Raw genomic sequence first — 17,415 nt, 5'->3', positions numbered from 1 at the left:
TGTGTCTAGAATAAAGTAAACTAATTTTGAGTCCATGTATCCTGAGATACATGTATCTGGATGTACCAAAATTCAATAAGATTCGTAATATTACAACATAACATGCATTTAACTAATTAGCTCATCTACTAGTGAGATTGTTGTAAATTACCCTTAAATAAATGGTTTTGGCCCATGAGGCGACTCCGACCCGGCCCTAATCAAGACTCGAGGGCCAAGGGCTTAAAAGCCCTAGTTTTAAATTGGCTTGAAAAATCCTATTTCAACCCTACCCAATAATAAGTTGGGTTGGGCCGACCCCATGTACTAAGCCCATTTTGACGGCTCTAATAAAATTATGTAAATTTTCTTTTCGTAGGGACCTTTTTTTACTATTAAAGATTTTTTTAATTGAAAGGATTAAACTTTTAGACTCTTTGACAAAAGGGTACAAGAGATTATCCTCACCATGAAATGGGAAAGAACATTAAATATTCATTAAATGTTAATTAAATATGGATGTGTCGGAGTGGGTGGATACCTCTCTAAGTTCCCTATATAATAAGCCAAATCTGGTTCGTTTTTCTTCATCTCAGTCTTTCATTTTCAATTTTCTATCCATTAAACAAAATTCCCAGTTATTTCCTTCATAAATCAGCCTCCTTTATTATCTTTTTCTTCACTTTTCTCTCACAGAAAATATTATTAGTTTTTTTTAATAAACACATTAATAAATTCTTAATGATTTTCTTGCCCCTATCTCATTTTTTTTGCAGTTAACTAGATCTAAAATGGAGGATAATAATTGGGATTTAAGTGCTGTGGTAAGAAGTTGTAATAGTAATGAACCTAACAATGTTACAACTCCTAACTTAGGCTTGGTGTCTTTTGAAAATGATGATTGGAATACTTTTGATGAATTTTTTTCTACTGACATGCCTAATTTTAATGACTTATCAGAGATTTTCTCTATAGATTTTTCAGTTGCTCACCAAGAAAAAATAAATGATCAGGTCATAATCATGGACCAAAATATTAATCAAGAGACATACTCACATCCCATTCAACCAACTCAAATTAGTCAACAAATCATTCTTCCTCCATTACCAACTACAATAACATGTGTGCCAACAACAACTACGACATCACAAGAATTGATTGATCGACAACAACTTGAAAATTTTGATGACCAGGTCATAATTATGGACCAATACTTACATCCCATTCAACAAACTCATTTTGGCCAACAAATCCTTCTTCCTTCGTTACCAACAACGGTAACATGTATGTCAACAACAACTACAACACCACAAGAATTGATCGATCTACAACAACAACCTAAAAAATTAGATGATCAGGTCATAATCATGGACCAAAATAAAAACCAGGAGATGTACTTACATCCCTTTCAAACAACTCAATTTGGCCAACAATTTTTTCTTCCTCCATCACCAACAATGACAACTTGTGTGGCAACAACATCTACAACATCACAAAAATCGTTTGATCTACAACAACAATTTGTGATGCAGGATCAAGTTTATCCTAATTTAAGTATGCCCAGGAAGACTCCTCTGATTGAAACTTGTAAAAGGTAACTACTTCCTCTGTTAAATTTTAAGTGTATGTGTTCAGAGTTTTTATTTTAATACTTTTAATTTGAAATCAGAAAAAATCAGTCAACAAGAGTTATCTATGAAGTGTTGCAAGAGGAATTCACAAATGATAAATGGGCATGGCGTAAGTGTGGTCAGAAGTCAATCAAAGGTTCTCCATTTCCGAGGTTTGCTCTCTTCATCATTCTATCATATCATAGAAAATGTTGTTAGTTCTCAATTTTCATGATAAAAAGTAGTAAAAAAATATTAATGGTAAATATAGACAAGTGTAATATTTGATCAGTACTAATTATTTTTTGTGTATATTATATATCAGGAACTACTTTAAGTGTAGTACATCAAGATTCTGCCAAGCAAAGAAAATAATTGAGAAAAGCCCAAAGAATGAGAACTATTTATTTGTGTCCTATTCTGGTCAACACAACCACGATCCTCCTACATATCGCAGATCTCTTGCTTTATTTAACAATAGTGCCAAAAACAAACTTCCAAAAAGCATAAATATTGTGCCCAAAGTGTTAAACTTGAATGCATCATCGTCCTCGTCCAAGCGTGCTAAGCGTTTCAAAGTTGAAGCCTCTTCAATTAGTCAAACTGCAACTACACTTGAAATTGAGAGAAACAATAAAACGGTTGATGTTGTCACGGAGAACAAAGACGATGGTGAAGAGGAGGAGAACGCGTATGACAATTTTTTCATGGGGTTTGAAGAATTTCAAGAAGTTACTGCTTCCATCTTATGGGAATGAAATGAACAAGAGGAATTGATCTTTTTTCCCCTCTCCAACAACTCTATTATGTGCACCTTTTGTCTTCTAGTCATGTTTCTTTTTTAGTTATAAATGGGGTAAGACAAAACAAAATTAGATTTATAGTTTGTTATGTTTGACCATGTCATAGAAAATGGTGCTTCTCTAGGTAGCTAGATATAAATCATTTCCAGTTTCGTCATTTTTGTTGTTTTTTAATATGAAAATTTGACCCCTCTTGAAAGTTGTTGTTTTATTTTCTCAAATAGTTCTTTCTTTAAGAAAACTCACTGGTCTCAAACTCTCAGTTTATACATTAAATTGTATGAAGTATTAGAATATCACAATTCAATTTCAGAAGATATATATATATGAGTGTTATTGATGCATGCATTAACCATTTCGAAGGAATTTTCACACTAAAAAATCAATTGTATGTTCTTGTGGATTACTATTAATTTAAAAGATAGAATAAGTAATTTGTTTTAGTACTCTGTTAAATTATTTTTTGATGGTATGAATTTCTTCTCTATATCATCAATGGTTTATAAATATCTCAACAACCATTTTGATTTTCTTATTTCTGGTTCTTTTTCTTTTGCTAAAGGACACTTTTATAGTCAAATTATCTTTGAGCAAGAAACATGTGTCAAATATGTAATTATAATAAGTATAGGGATTTACGAAATCCTTGTGATCTTTAATGTTGCTAGAAGTAGTATTAAATGCAATCTCTACATATAAACTGTTACAAATATTAATTATTAATCTAAAAGTTATGCATAATTAATGAAGTAATACATTATATATTTTAATATTGAACATTGTACTACTCTAGTTCATTTTACTTGTCATATTTATTTTTCACCTCTTAAAAAAGATTAATTAAAAGGTTACTTAACTAAATTATTATTATATAATCTTGATGTATTAATCTATCTATTAATTATTCAAAATATTATCAAAAAATTTTGCAGTCGAGAGATTTCCTAATGAGGAGGACTTGCGTCTGATCAAATTTTTACCTATTGAAAAAGATTAATTGAAAGGTTACTTAACTAAATTATTATTATATAATGTGTTATAATCTAAGCCATCTTTGTTCATACAGGGCATATGATCTGATCAAAATTGGAAAGAGTACCAAAACTTGAAAGGAGATATTGTTATATTCTTCATTATCTGCAGTAGTAACCCACAAAATGATTTCTCAAGAGAAAAAAGAGAACAGTCTAATTTGGTTTTCTTACAATAGCAGTTTTATCCACGCACAATCTGGAGAGTAGTTGACTGACATATTACTTAATTTTGAAATAAAAGAACTCAGAGAACATTAAAGTGTGTAACAAACATGAACTCCACTTGGAACTTGAAGTCTACCACAATATTTTAGTAGAAAGAGAAAGAGACTATGTATTGGAATTCGTACCTCCTTAATTCTATAAAGGAACACATAATTACTACTTGTTCCTCACTATTTGAAGTTAACAGTAAACAAAATAACTCGTTCAAAACTTCGTATTATTTATAGCACCTTCAAATAACACAACAATTATACAATTAAGTAACCTAAGGAATTATAAACTCTAATCCCTAGCTACCCAAGACAAAAAAACCCCAGGTTTAGGTCTTCTATCGTTCTTCAAGTTCCTCAAACTTGTTAAACGAAACCTACTCACAAACACTTGATTGTATTCAAAAACTCTTGACTACAATCGTACAATATTTCTCTCAATTCACAGCACTCCCCAAGTAAATATCAAAACCCTCACAAAACTCTTGATCGTGTTTTGATTTTTCTCTCATTGTAAGTGCGCAAGTTTCTCCAAAGAAACTATTGTCCTATTTATAGATCACGCTTCCTCAAAGTCTTGTTCAACTCGAACTTGTCTTCACCGCCTTAAATGCCTTGTTCAACTCAAACTTGATTTGGACTCCTATTTGCACTTGACTTCTTTCAGAAAAACTTACGCGTAGTAGTTTTCCTTAATTGATTAAGAAAACTTCCTTAACCTTGAACTCCTCCTTCTATACGTTTTAGATAAAACACTTTGTATCACGTATGCATGACCTGTTTGTAACACCCCAGAAATTTTTTGAACCTTACTCGAACCGTTCTTCGTAGTGAGTGAGATTTTACCAAGGAGTTTAAAATTTCTTAAGTGTTAAGGTCACTAGATGTAGCACCTTGAGTTTCAAAAAGAATTAAATTGGAAATAGCAAAATCTGAAATTTTGCAAGTTATGCTTAAGTATGAGTTTTGGGTCGACTTCAAACAACCATAACTCCTAGCTCAGGATGAATTAGGTGTACTACAAGATACCGTAGCGAAGATCTTTAAATTATCTTTCCAACGCCGCTGAGTTTGCTAAGTTTCGAGGTCGGATGAGTGAGATATGACCTTTTGAAGATAGGCTGACCAGTTAAGGAAGGTTAGCCGAAAATAGAAAGGGGTATTTTGGTCTTTTCCTTACCCAATCAGATTTAATTCGTTTTTAGTAATATTTTAGGGGTCTAATCTGATTAGGTTCAGTTTTATAATTCTAAAATACACCTAGGGTTTTAGTTGAGAGTTCAAGAAGAAGAGAAAAGAGGAGAAAAGAGAAAGGATGAAAGCGTTCGTCGAGATTCTTGCATCTTGTTGCGGATTTTCGCCATGGGTTTAATCCCTAAGAGGTATGTAAGCTTCCATAGTGTTGGGTTCTTTCACCCACACACCAATCATGATTTATTCAGCGTAATTTCGTTCTTGAAATTTAAAGATTAGAGTTCTTGATAAGTGTTCTTGAAGTTTCATTATGTTTTGATGTAAGATTTTGCTTGGGTCAACTTTAAACGACCATATCTCTTAGAATATTAAGAGTTACGTGAGCCATAACCTATCCAATTAAAGGTAATTGAATCTACTTTCTAACCCCACCAGTTTCACGTCAATCCAATATCTTAGTAAAAAGTTATGACTATTTTAGTAACCTATACAGTGCTGTTACGAATTAGCCGACGTGAAAATAATCGTTTTTGTCTTTTTACCTCCAAGAAAAACCATCAACGAATTTCTTGACTAATTAAAAAGCTCAAAACAATCGGATTTTCATCTTTACTCATGAAAATCATAATTTTTGGCTATAGAGATTTTAATAAACTAACTCGAGAATCTCAAGAAAGGTCTTCTTGATTGTTTACCTTCAAGCTAGGGTTTCAAGGCTTCTAATCAAGTTCTTCTTCAAGATTCTTCAAGAATCTTGTTCTTCTAGGTATGTAAGCCTATCATAGTGTTGGACTAGTTCGTCCTCACGCCCTACATCTACTTTCAGATCAGAAAAAGAGTAATCTAGGATACTTGAGATAAGTTGATTTTGAGTTCTTGAATTCATATTTCTTTTAAAAGTTCTATTCCTAATTATCGAATAGCTATATTGTTATTGAGATCCTTCATATCATGAATCATAACTCTTGAATTCATAATTCAAATTCAAGAGAGAGTTAAGAGTAGAGTTCAAGGAAGCCTTTGAGTTCAATTGTGAATCCTTTGAGATCAACTATCGATTTGAACTAAGTTTTGAGGAAGTAAGTCAGAGAATGAGAAGAGACACATACATGAGTTTTATAATGTTATGTAGACCTACGAGTCAAGTCGTTCATGCCCATAAATTCCGCATGAACTCCAGAAGTTGAGTATCTTTGAGAGGAGTAGTATCTTCAAGTTCTAAGTATTGAGTTCCTAATCCCCTATGAAATTATATTTATAATCATGGCACTATTACATGTTACCCATGAAGTCCTTGAGTTGAATTGTTCATGCCCATAATTCCACATGAACATTATAAGTCGAACAATCTTGAGATGAGAAGTAGATTTGAGTCCTTGAGTTGAGTACTTCATGCTCATAATTCCGCATGAACCCTCTGAGTTAAGCATTCTTGAAATTAGTAGTATCATTGAAGTTCTTGAGTTCCAAGTATTTGAGTTCTATATATAGTTATTGAAAACCTTGCATTGAGTTGTTCCTGTCTATAATTTGGTATGAACCATATTTTAAGAAGTCTTTTACAAACGTTTTAACTTTGTTTTAAGACTTAAGTTTTGAGTTCAGTAAAGAGTAAAAAGTAAAGTTTGAAGTCTTTTTCTTCAAAAGTATATGGGGACTAAGTATTTCCAAAGAGTTTATAAATGTTTTCACATTTAAATAAGAACGGAAACTGAGATTTCCAAAGGGTCTTCGGGCTAGTTTTCAGAAAAGAGTAATAGCTTTCTAAATGAAGCAAGCAGGGAAACTGAGATTTTCAAGATAGCCTTTGAGCTAAGTTTTTGAGCAATTATCTCAAATCAGCAGAAAGAAGTATGTTTTTTTTTAAAACATAAGAGCTAGTATATTTTTGGGAGTAGTATTGAGCACCGATATGGGGGAGAGTTCAGACAACTCACAGCCCCCATAAACCATGTAGCCATCATGGGTAGAAAAGGGTCATACTTTTTAGATGAATCCTTTTCACATAGACTAGTGGATCCATTAGTAGTTCAAGTTCTATACCTTTGGCCGGGTATAGGATGCGCTGGCAGCGTGAGGTAGATCGCTGTATCATCACTATAGCTCTTATGTGATGGTTGTCGGTTAGAGAAACTCCCACAGAAGTTATTGTATTTTTATATACCTCAGTTTATTGTATTTTTATATACATTTCAGAGTTATGTTGTATCCTTGCATACACACAGATTTGACAGCATGTTTTTAAACAGTTTGTTTCTTTATATTGCACTTGTTTTAAATTGCTTTATATTGAAATGAGTTCAGTCATATTTAGTTGAGTATCCAGAGTCGAATATCATATCTTTGAGTCGAATATCATATCCTTGAGTTGAGTATCTAATCTCTGAGTTGAGTATCTTATCCTTGAGTACTTCTGAGTTGAGTAAGTTTGAGTAGTTTGGAGTATTCCTTGAGTTGAGTAAGATTGAAAACAGGCAAGTATGTTTCCTTTTTATCAAGTTTCAAGCTTATGTTTATGTTTTAGAATTCCCCTTACATGCTCGTATACTGAGCCATTTGGCCTGCATCTTTTCATGATGCAGACACAGGTATTCAGATCATCAACAGGAGCTTCGTTGATACATCCGAGAGTTCGAGTTAGCTATGGTGAGCCTCCTTGGTTTCGGAGGATTTCATTTACCTTTCAGTTATATCAATTTCTAAGATGTCGTGGGTCTTGTCCCGACTTCCATCTTTATCAGTTAGAGGCTTCATAGATAGTCAGTACAGTTGAGAAGTCTGTATCATTTATTTTATTAAATGTTCTAAAGACTAAAGTTGCCTTTTTATGGCGAGTTGTATATATTTTATTATACAGAGTTTTCTTTGGACTTAAAGTTTATATTTAAGTTTTATGAACTTTTATTTCAGTTTTTAAGCTTTGTATGCTTGAATCAGTTTTCCGCTTGTAGTCAGCCAGGATGAGGGTTCGCTTGGGGACCAGTAATGGTCTTCGAGTGCCGGCCACGTCCAGGGTGTAGGCTCGGGTCATGACACTGTTCTATGCACTTTGACAGTCTTCAAAACTTAGAAGCTCATAACAAATTGCCCTTTTTTTATTATGGCAATTTTTTCAAGCTTGGTATTGAAATCTGCTTGCATTGAACATGTAAACACATATGCACGCTTCTCTTCCCCCTTTTGACATCAGGCAAAAAATCTGAAATAAAGACATATCCATGCTGCAAGCAATAATATCACAACAAGCTATAACAAAAAAACACACCAAATTGAGTCATTAGTTACATCACAGATCAGAAACAAAAACCATTATCCACAAAAATAGAAATGCCTACTAAAGACTTGAAAAAGTGAGGACCCAAAACACAAGACATAGCACAAGCAAGTTGGTATTTAGAAAGAAGGTGGTAAAGCAGAGGACAAGGAAGGGGAGCTTTTGGTTAGTATTTCATAGAGGTGTTTCAGACAATCAGAATTGGATGATCTCTCAGTATTCAGCGCAGCCTGAGTCTGAGCAAGCTCCTCTTTAAGCCTTGAATTTTCTTCAGCCAATCTAGCATGCTCCAATCCATAATCAATGTGCAACTGATCTATTGCAGCAGAGTGAGAAACCTGTAGTGCAGTAATTTCCTCATTCTTAGCAGTCAACAAGGCTCTCAACCGTTGCATAGGTGCATTTGCCCCTTGTGAAGTCGTAGGTATAGCAGCATGATCAACTACCCCCAACACATCCTTGATAGTTTGTTCTTGCCATTCCTCGATAGGGACCTGAAAATACTCAAAGATATCGCCTAGCCAAAATCCATACCCAAGCCCATGCTCTGTGCTATCATCCACGCAGATCTTATTAATATGACTAAGGATCAATTTAGGTAGATTAATTTGAACCTGTGAAATTAGTAACTCCATGAGTGTGAGATCCAATAGTTGCCTCCATACGTTTCTGCTTTCTAGGGAGAATAATTTTGTGTACCACATCAAAGAGTAGCTTATGTAGAGGAAGCATGGCTCCTTTTTCCACCCTAGTGCAGTTCTCTAAAGTTGGATCATTCGCAAATCGACGTGAAATCTCAAGGGCTGATGATAGACCCTCTAAGGGAGGCCAACTACGTTTGACATAATGACACCATCCCAAGTTAGGTACACCCAATATTTTTTTCCAAAACTTCAGCTGTTAATGTGAACGATACACCACCAACACTACTCGAAATAGAAGAGACAGACCCAACAACATTTATATAGAATTCCCTAGTAGCTTTCCTAGCCATCTTACGACGTCGATTACCCTGAAGAACCAACGTAGTCCAGCCCTTTGCATTCATCAAAGTAAGCAGTTCACCCATTTCATTCCCCCCCAAACCAGTAATCAACCTACCACGAATCACACTTTTTTTCTTAAACGACTCTATCCGATCCTGATGTTTTTTTCTTTCAATTTCAAAATTACTATCACCATTCTCTATGTGACCAGAGTCCTTTGTTTTAGATGCATTTCCTTTTCTTTTTCTACTCTTCTTGGATTCAACTATGTTAGCATTAATCTCTAAAGATTTTAGGATCGAGACTAATGAAGAAGAATGGGTTTCTATGGAGAGTGAGAAAGAAACGAGTTTTTGATTTTTGAAAATGGTTACACAAAAGTGGAAGGGTTTTTGGAGAAAAGGAACATGTTGATTTGATGGAGAAGTCAGATTGATTTGATTTTGGAGGTTTTTAAAAAAAAATACCTTTTTGACAGGTATTTAATACGGGAACGGGTACCAGTGCACAAGTCTTAATATTTTGGTCTCACTTAAATAAGTATAGTAGACATGCCTTTTAGTGTAGGATGATGATTTTTGAAGTCCAAATCCTTGAGCTCCGAATTACCTGAGAATGATGAGTTCGTTAGTTACAGTTCGTTATGAGTATTAAAAACGTTTAGCATAATAGTACATAATCAAGTGCCATAGTTTACTCTCGTGAGCAGAGATACTCAAGTGATCTTCATCATTCCTAATTCCAACCTGTTTCTTTCAAAGTGTTCCCTTGCTAATGCCTTTGTGAAAATGTCTGCAATTTGTTGTTCAATGGCACAAAAATTCATGGAAATTTTCCCCTTTTCTACATTGTCCCTTAAAAAATGATGACAAATATCTATGTGTTTAGTTCTCTTATGTTGGACAAGATTCTTTGCAATGTTAATTGCACTTGTGTTATCATAAAAAATTGAGACACATTTAATACTAAGAACAAAATCACTGAGTTGTTGTTTGATCCATAGTGGTTGAGCACAACACGAGGCTGCTGCTACATATTCAGCTTCCGTGGTGGATAGTGTGACTGAGTTTTGTTTCTTTGATCCCCATGAAATTAAACATGAACCTAGAAAGTGGGTCATACCTGTGGTACTCTTGGTACTTTTTCTATCTGCAAGATAACCAGCATAATCCGCATCAACATATCCTATTAATTCGAAATTGCTCCATTTTGGATACCATAGTCCTAAATCAGTGGGTCCTTTTAAGTATCTGAGAATCCTTTTAACAACTTGAAGGTGAGATTCCTTAGGGTTGGTTTGAAATTGAACACACAAGCCCACACTAAACACAATATCAGGCATGTTGGTAGTAATATAAAAAAATGAACCAATCATACCTCTATATAATTTTTCTCTACAACAGAACTTGTTCCTTCGAGGTCTAACTTAGTGGTTGTGGCTATTGAAGTGTCTATTTGTTTGGCGTCTTCCATTTTGAATCTTTGAAGCAATTCTTTGACATATTTTTGCTGGTGAATTAATGTACCTCTAGATGTTTGCTTTATCTAAAGCCCCAAAAAGTAATTTAACTCTCCAATCATGCTCATCTCAAACTCATTGCTCATAAGGTTGGCAAATTCGTTTGTGAGTGCTTTGTTTGTTGCTCCAAAGATGATGTCATCAACGTATACTTGTAAAATTAGTAGATCCTTTCCGCTGTTTCTGAGAAAAAGTGTGTTGTCAATTTTATCTCTTGAATATCCATGGCTTAGGAGGAATTTTGGCAATCTATCATACCATGCCCTTGGAGCTTGTTTCAATCCGTAAAGAGCTTTTACAAGTTTGTTACATGGTTAGGATAGTCAATTTTCTCAAATCCAGGGGGTTGTTTAACAAACACTTCTTCTTTTAATAATCCATTAAGGAATGCACTTTTTACATCCATTTGATACAAGGTGAATTTCATGTGTGCTGCGAATGCTATAAGGAATCTGATTACTTCCAACCGTGCTACTGGTGCGAAAGTTTCATCATAATTTATCCCTTCTTCTTGATTGTACCCTTGAACTACCAACCTGGCTTTGTTTCTGGTTATTGTACCATGTTCATCTAACTTGTTCCTGAACACCTACTTTATACCAATTATAGTTCTGTTTGATGGTTTAGGTACAAGGTTCCAAACTTTACTTCTTTTGAATTGGTTCAATTCCTCTTCCATAGCTATTATCCAGTCTGCATCTTGAAGGGATTCACTGATCTTCTTTGGTTCTATCATAGATAAGAAAGCATTGAAGGCACAAAGATTTTTCATCCCTGATTTGGTGGTTATTCCAGAGGTGAGATCAGTGAGTATGTTGTCCAAGGGTTGTGACTCTTGATATTTGTAATCTTTTAGGACCAAATTTGGTGTCTCTGTATCTTGACCATTATTTAGCTCTGTTTGTTCTTCTTCAGGCGCCCTTTCTAAGTTTCCTTCTTGGTCGTAATGAGTATGTATGCTGATTTCATCATTTTCATGGGAATACCTGGTCCTTTTTCCTGTTTCTTTGTATTATCAGTGAGTCCCTCTGAAATTTCATCATCTTCCTGTATGTTTAGGCTAGACATAGTATTGTACTCATCAAATACAACATGGATACTATCTTCTACACACATGGTTCGTTTGTTCAGTACCCTATATGTTTTGCTATGTGTGGAGTACCCTAGAAAAATTTCCTCATCGCTTCTTGCATCAAATTTTCCTAACAAGTTTTTTCCATTATTATGAACGAAACATTTACATCTGAATATTCTTAGATGTGAGATGTTAGGTTTTCTGCCTTTTAATAGTTCATACGGGGTTTTATCTAGCAAGGGTCGCGGCATACATATATTTATAGTGTAGCATGCAACATTGATGGCTACAACCCATAATTGGTTGGTGATTTTGCTAGCAATCATCATTGTTCTAGCCATTTCTTGAAGGGTTCTATTTTTTTTTTCAACTACACCATTCTTTTATGGGGTTCTAGGAGCAGAGAAATTATGATCAACACCATGAACATCACAGTAGTGAGCAAATTTTGAGTTTTCAAATTTAGTACCATGATCAGACCTAATTGAGAGTAATTGTTTTTCAAACTTATTTTGAAGCTTTCTTATAAGAGAGCAAAAAGCTTCAAATGCGTCATCTTTAGAGGCTAAAAAGAGAGTCCAAGTATACCTAGAGTAGTCATCAACCAGAACAAATACATATCTTCCCCCCTCCCCCCTGCTTTTATTTCTCATAGGACCACATAAATCCATGTGTATCAGTTCAAGGACCCTGGTTGAAGTTATGGCCTGTTTGATTTTAAAGGATGATTTTACTTGCTTTCCTAAAGTACATGCTTCACAAACTCTTGCCTCTTTGAATCTTGTTTTAGGCAATCCTATAACTAGTTCATTTGAGATGAGTTTATTTAGTTGTACATGGAAGACAAAGATGGAGGATGTCATCCAAACTAAAGACTATGAACTATGGGTTAGAAATACTGATGGGCCGTTAATCCCTACTGTTAAGGATAGTGAAGGAAAAAATGTTCCAAAACCTAAAGAAAATTACGGAGAAGCTGACTACAAGATGCTGGGAAAAAATGCAAGAGCTAAATGCATTCTTGTATGTGGACTAGAACCTGATGAGTTTAATCGCATCTCAAGCTGCACCTCCGCCAAACAAATATGGGATACTTTACAGAATGCTCATGAAGGTACAACTCAAGTTCGAAAATTCAGAATTGTTAGGCTATGCTCTGATACCACTTGTTGGAATTCTTACCTCCTTTATTCTATAAAGGAACACGTAATTACTACTTATATGGGCCCTTTGTTTTGATTCCTTATTTCCCTTCCAGCTTCATTGATATTTAATCGCAAATATATTATAATCAAAATGTATTTACCATACACATGGGGAAGTCGATGGTTGATTCATGAGGCGAAATCCAACACAGAGCATGTAGGATGCGACCACCTACTCCAATTCGTGCCATGAAAGAAATATAAGAGCAAAATATACATCTTCAATAATTTTGCAACTTTTGGGCCAATCTCATGTTACTCAAACGTATTTGGCCTCAAAATCTCACTTATTATATGTATCAAAATATGTAGGACTTCTCAAATTCATACACTGCAAAATCGTAAATTACCTCTTTCAATCAAAAGTACTTAGAGATTCTTAATTCAACCATTCTGTGTCTTAAGATTTCGTGATAGTACTTTCACACATCGGGCCTAGGACGCATCGATAGTGCAAATTATAGTGGTACAATCACAACTTCTTGGGTGCAGCTGGGAACTTCTACAAGAGCACTGCTAGCAATATTTACTCCATTCTTCTTACTATTCACAAACACTAAATAGTTCGAGAAATCAAGTAATTTCATGATCCCTTGCTCTTTGATTCAATCTTATTAGGTAATTTTGTCCATCTAAACTTAGACAGATGGGAAAAAATCACTTAATATTTTTGTCTACTAAAATTTAAACATGGGACTAGATGATTCCCATGTATTAAATCACTAGGCCACATGCCCACAACCCAATCCTCTAACTATTTTAATGGTATATATTAATAATAAAACAAAATATAACCCAGACATTACTTTTGTTTTACAAGCATGGAAATATAATTATAATTTCGTACTTGACTATGAAATATTATAGAACATATAGTCTTATTTACATTATTTAAAATTTCTTTTTGCTAACAAATTATATGTATAGTTAAGACAATACAATTAGTGTTGAACGGATAGACATTTCAAAAATAATTATTGTCTTAAATATAAAAAAATAGTTGTTCATATAAAATAGACTTGAACTTTTAACAATATTGTAACGACCCTAACCGTCGTTATTTAGGAAAAGCAACATTTTGGGAAATTACTAGGCCACTGTCCCGCCAAGGCGGGCTAGATGCCGCTAGGGTGGTGGCACCACAGCAGGGTAAGCTGGTGCCAGAGCGGGATAGGCGAGACAGAATGTAAATAATGCGAAATCTTATTTTCTCTTTCTTCCTAAAATACCTAATTTAGACATAAACCACCCTAGAAACCCCCAAAAAGCTGCTCTAAGCTTGGGAAGGAAGGAGAAGGAGATTTCTAGCGTAAGGAGATCGATGGATTATGGATTTCTGAACAAGATCACTGTCACGAAGCCCGAAAACAACAACGAAGCCAAAACCCCGTGCAGCTGTTTGGCTCCCAGGTAGGCTATGTTTTATTAATTGAGTAGTTATAATCAGTGCGTAATATAATGTAAATCAATGGTAGGATTTATGTGTAGGCCTTCGTGCACCGAATAAGAGATAATTAAATCCTAGGAAGAATCCTTAGACGATGAACTAGGGCTAGGTGATGGTTGTGATTTCATGATTGTGTGATATATGTTTGTTCTTGCTTTATTGTAATACGTGTATATATGTAAATGTTGCATTATTGATCACACTAGTTGTAAAGGAGATAGATGAATGATGAATGATGAATGCCATGAATTATGATTTGATTGTATGATTTGAGAATATACTTGTGAATGTGATTTTGGCTTGTTGAATGGATCGGGTGTCGCGTTCTGACACACTAACTTAGATCGATTTCCATGTTCCGGCATAAATATGGGATCGGTTGCCACGTTTTGACATAAACATTGGATCGGGTATCACGTTCTAGTATGCTAACAGTTTGGGTTTGGGTTTCATGAGATGACCAATGACTTGTTATAATTGTATACTTGAGATTGTGAAGTTCTACGTTGTTCGTAAGTGATATTTGATATTGTTTTCCCCAAAATTATTAAATGATTATGATGACCTATATCGGATTGTTCTACTATGTTGGGTAAACCGATTAAGTAACAATAAGCCCAATCGAAATGCGATGCAGTATGTAGAAAGGGTTCAAGGGTCGTAATATTTTAGAGAAAGGGTTGCCCATGTGTTGTGAGGGTGAGAAGTGGGGGTATTGTACGAGATGGAAATACTTAGGTAGATCTCACCGTAGGTGAAAGGGATTAGTGGTTAGTAGCGGGAAGCCTTGATTTGATGTGTCATGTGGCAAAGACTGGGTAAGATCGATGAGGAGAAAGTTCGAGCATGTCGTGTTGTTAGTCGAAATGCTTTTAGTTGTATTCGTGGACTTTTCTAAGCGATAGAATGGTTAGGCTATGATCAAGAAACTAGTAAGTAGGTTGACTGAGAAAATGGTTAGTAGTAAGGGTACTCGTAAAATTCTGAGGTATTCGAGAGAGCCAAATATGGAGAAACGAGTGGTTGTTTGTAAGTTCTTGCTAGTTGATTTCTTATGTTATGCGGTGGGCATCAGGTTGACCGTTGATGCCTATCAATACGTGTGGTTTTGTACTGATACTACTTTTTATATGCCTTTGTGGCATAGTCTGGATGCAGGTTGGTGATGTTTCATTAGATGAAGATGAAAAAATTCTCCAGCAGCTTCTATTTTTCCTTCTGCATGGTGGGAGTTGTGTCTTTTATTTATTATGTCTTGTTTGTACTCTTAGTAACTCTTGTACCTGTTTAGACTAGATCCTTGGGAATGTTAATTACTTTATAAGTCTTAACTCTGAGTCATTTTTTAGAGCTCTTGTTTATAAAAATAGTACATGAAATTTCTTTATTCTTCCATTTCCTTAATTTTTTTTGCATGATTTTAATTGTTGGGATATGAGGGTTCTACTACTTGAGTGTTAGTATGTAGGTGCCACACGGCCCGGTGGGTTGGGTCATGAGAGATATTTGAACTTTAGATTTCTTAAATGTAAAGTGAAATCGTAATCATCCTCTAACAAATTTAATCATTAGGACATATCGATTCTTCAAAGTGATCAGGTTGTAGACATTGAAATTTTGTAGGACTCTTCAAGATGTGTTCAATTTGAGTTGGAACTCTACAAGGTATGTTCAATTCTAATTAGAATTCTTTGAGGCTATTCAACCCTAAACTCTAGTTCATTCTTATATAAAGGGTATTATATTCCCTTGAAAAGGCATCTCGAATATCTCAAATATTCCACAAACTAATGGAATATTTATAAATAGATCAAATCTAATTCATCTTAATTCGAGAAATACACCACTAACAGACCTCGAATTATATAGATCAAGTTCAAATCATTCTAGTTTGAGAAATACATCACTAATGGCCCTCAAATTATGTAGATCATGTCCAAATCATCCTAAGTCGAGAAATACGCCACAAGCGACCCTCAACATATGGATAAATATCTTATGAGAGAATAATCAAGGAAGGAACAAAATTGTACCCGCATTGATTTACATGTTTCTTCAAATTTTATTTGTGTGGTTTATTTATTATCCATATGTTTAAAATTTGTTGCAAATAAATTCGGGCACGTCCAGTGGGACCAAATCTGTCCTTCATCTCTTCTCTCTTTAATCAAATCTAAAAAACTAAATTTGTAACGGTGGAAGAATGAGTACTTCAACCCTGTCTTTGAGTTTCATCAAGTCTACACTCCAACAAGCCTTGGAGCAGGGGGTATTTGTAGACATTGAAATTTTCTAGGACTCGACTAGAGGTGTTCAATTTGAGTTGGGACTCTACAAGGTGTGCTCAATTCAAATTAGGATTCTTGGAGGCTACTTAACCCTAAACTCTAATCCACACCTTATAAAGGATACAAAATTCCATTAAAAGGCATCTCAAATATCCATAAACTCTTGGATATTTTTAAAGATTTCGAAATCTCAAATATTCCACAAACTCATGGAATATTCATAAAGAGATCAAATCCAAATCATCTTAATTCGATAAATACGTCATTAATGGCCCTCGAATTATGAATATCAAGTTCAAATCATCCTAGTTTGAGAAATACTCCACTAACAACCCTCATATTACGTAGATCAAGTTCAAATCATCCTAGTTTGAGAAATATGCACTAACGGCCCATAAATTATATAGATCAAGTCCAAATCATCCTAAGTTGAGAAATACGCCACAAACGGCCCTAGAATTATGGATAAATATCTTATGATAGAAGAATCAAGCGATCAACAGAAATTGTACCCGCAATCTTGATGAATAAATTTATGTTTCTTCATATTTTTTTGTGATTGTAATTTATTTTGTCACTTTAAAATTTGTCGCAAATAAATTGACATGCCCAGTTGGACCAAATTTGTCCTTCATCTCTTCTCTCTTAAGTTAAATCTAAAAATCTGAAGCTGCAAAGGTGGAAGAATGAGTACTTAAAGCCTCGTCTTTGAGTTTCATCAGGTCTACACTCTGACAAGCCTTGAAGTAGGAGGGATTTGTAGACATTGAAATTTTGTAGGACTCT

At 34.6% G+C, this 17,415-nt stretch overlaps 2 protein-coding genes across 2 annotated transcripts in view; one reads left to right on the top strand and one right to left on the bottom strand.

Moving 5' to 3' along the window:
* LOC125833217 (glutaminyl-peptide cyclotransferase-like) overlaps window positions 1-17,415 on the bottom strand; it is a 247,381-nt gene that overhangs the window by 204,524 nt on the left and 25,442 nt on the right. The gene's annotated exons all lie outside the window — the stretch shown is intronic.
* Window positions 1,437-2,347, top strand: LOC125833156 (probable WRKY transcription factor 27). The gene is made up of 3 exons (XM_049512297.1): window positions 1,437-1,573; window positions 1,649-1,762; window positions 1,915-2,347. Exons 1-3 carry the CDS (start codon window positions 1,437-1,439, stop codon window positions 2,345-2,347), a joined length of 684 nt encoding a protein of 227 aa, XP_049368254.1.

Source organism: Solanum verrucosum, unplaced genomic scaffold (genome assembly GCF_900185275.1).
Source record: "Solanum verrucosum unplaced genomic scaffold, falcon-dt-bn FXZP01000100.1, whole genome shotgun sequence".
Taxonomy (NCBI): Eukaryota; Viridiplantae; Streptophyta; class Magnoliopsida; order Solanales; family Solanaceae; genus Solanum; species Solanum verrucosum.
The sequence above is the reverse complement of the archived record's forward strand: the minus strand, read 5'-3'. Positions and strand labels throughout refer to the sequence as shown.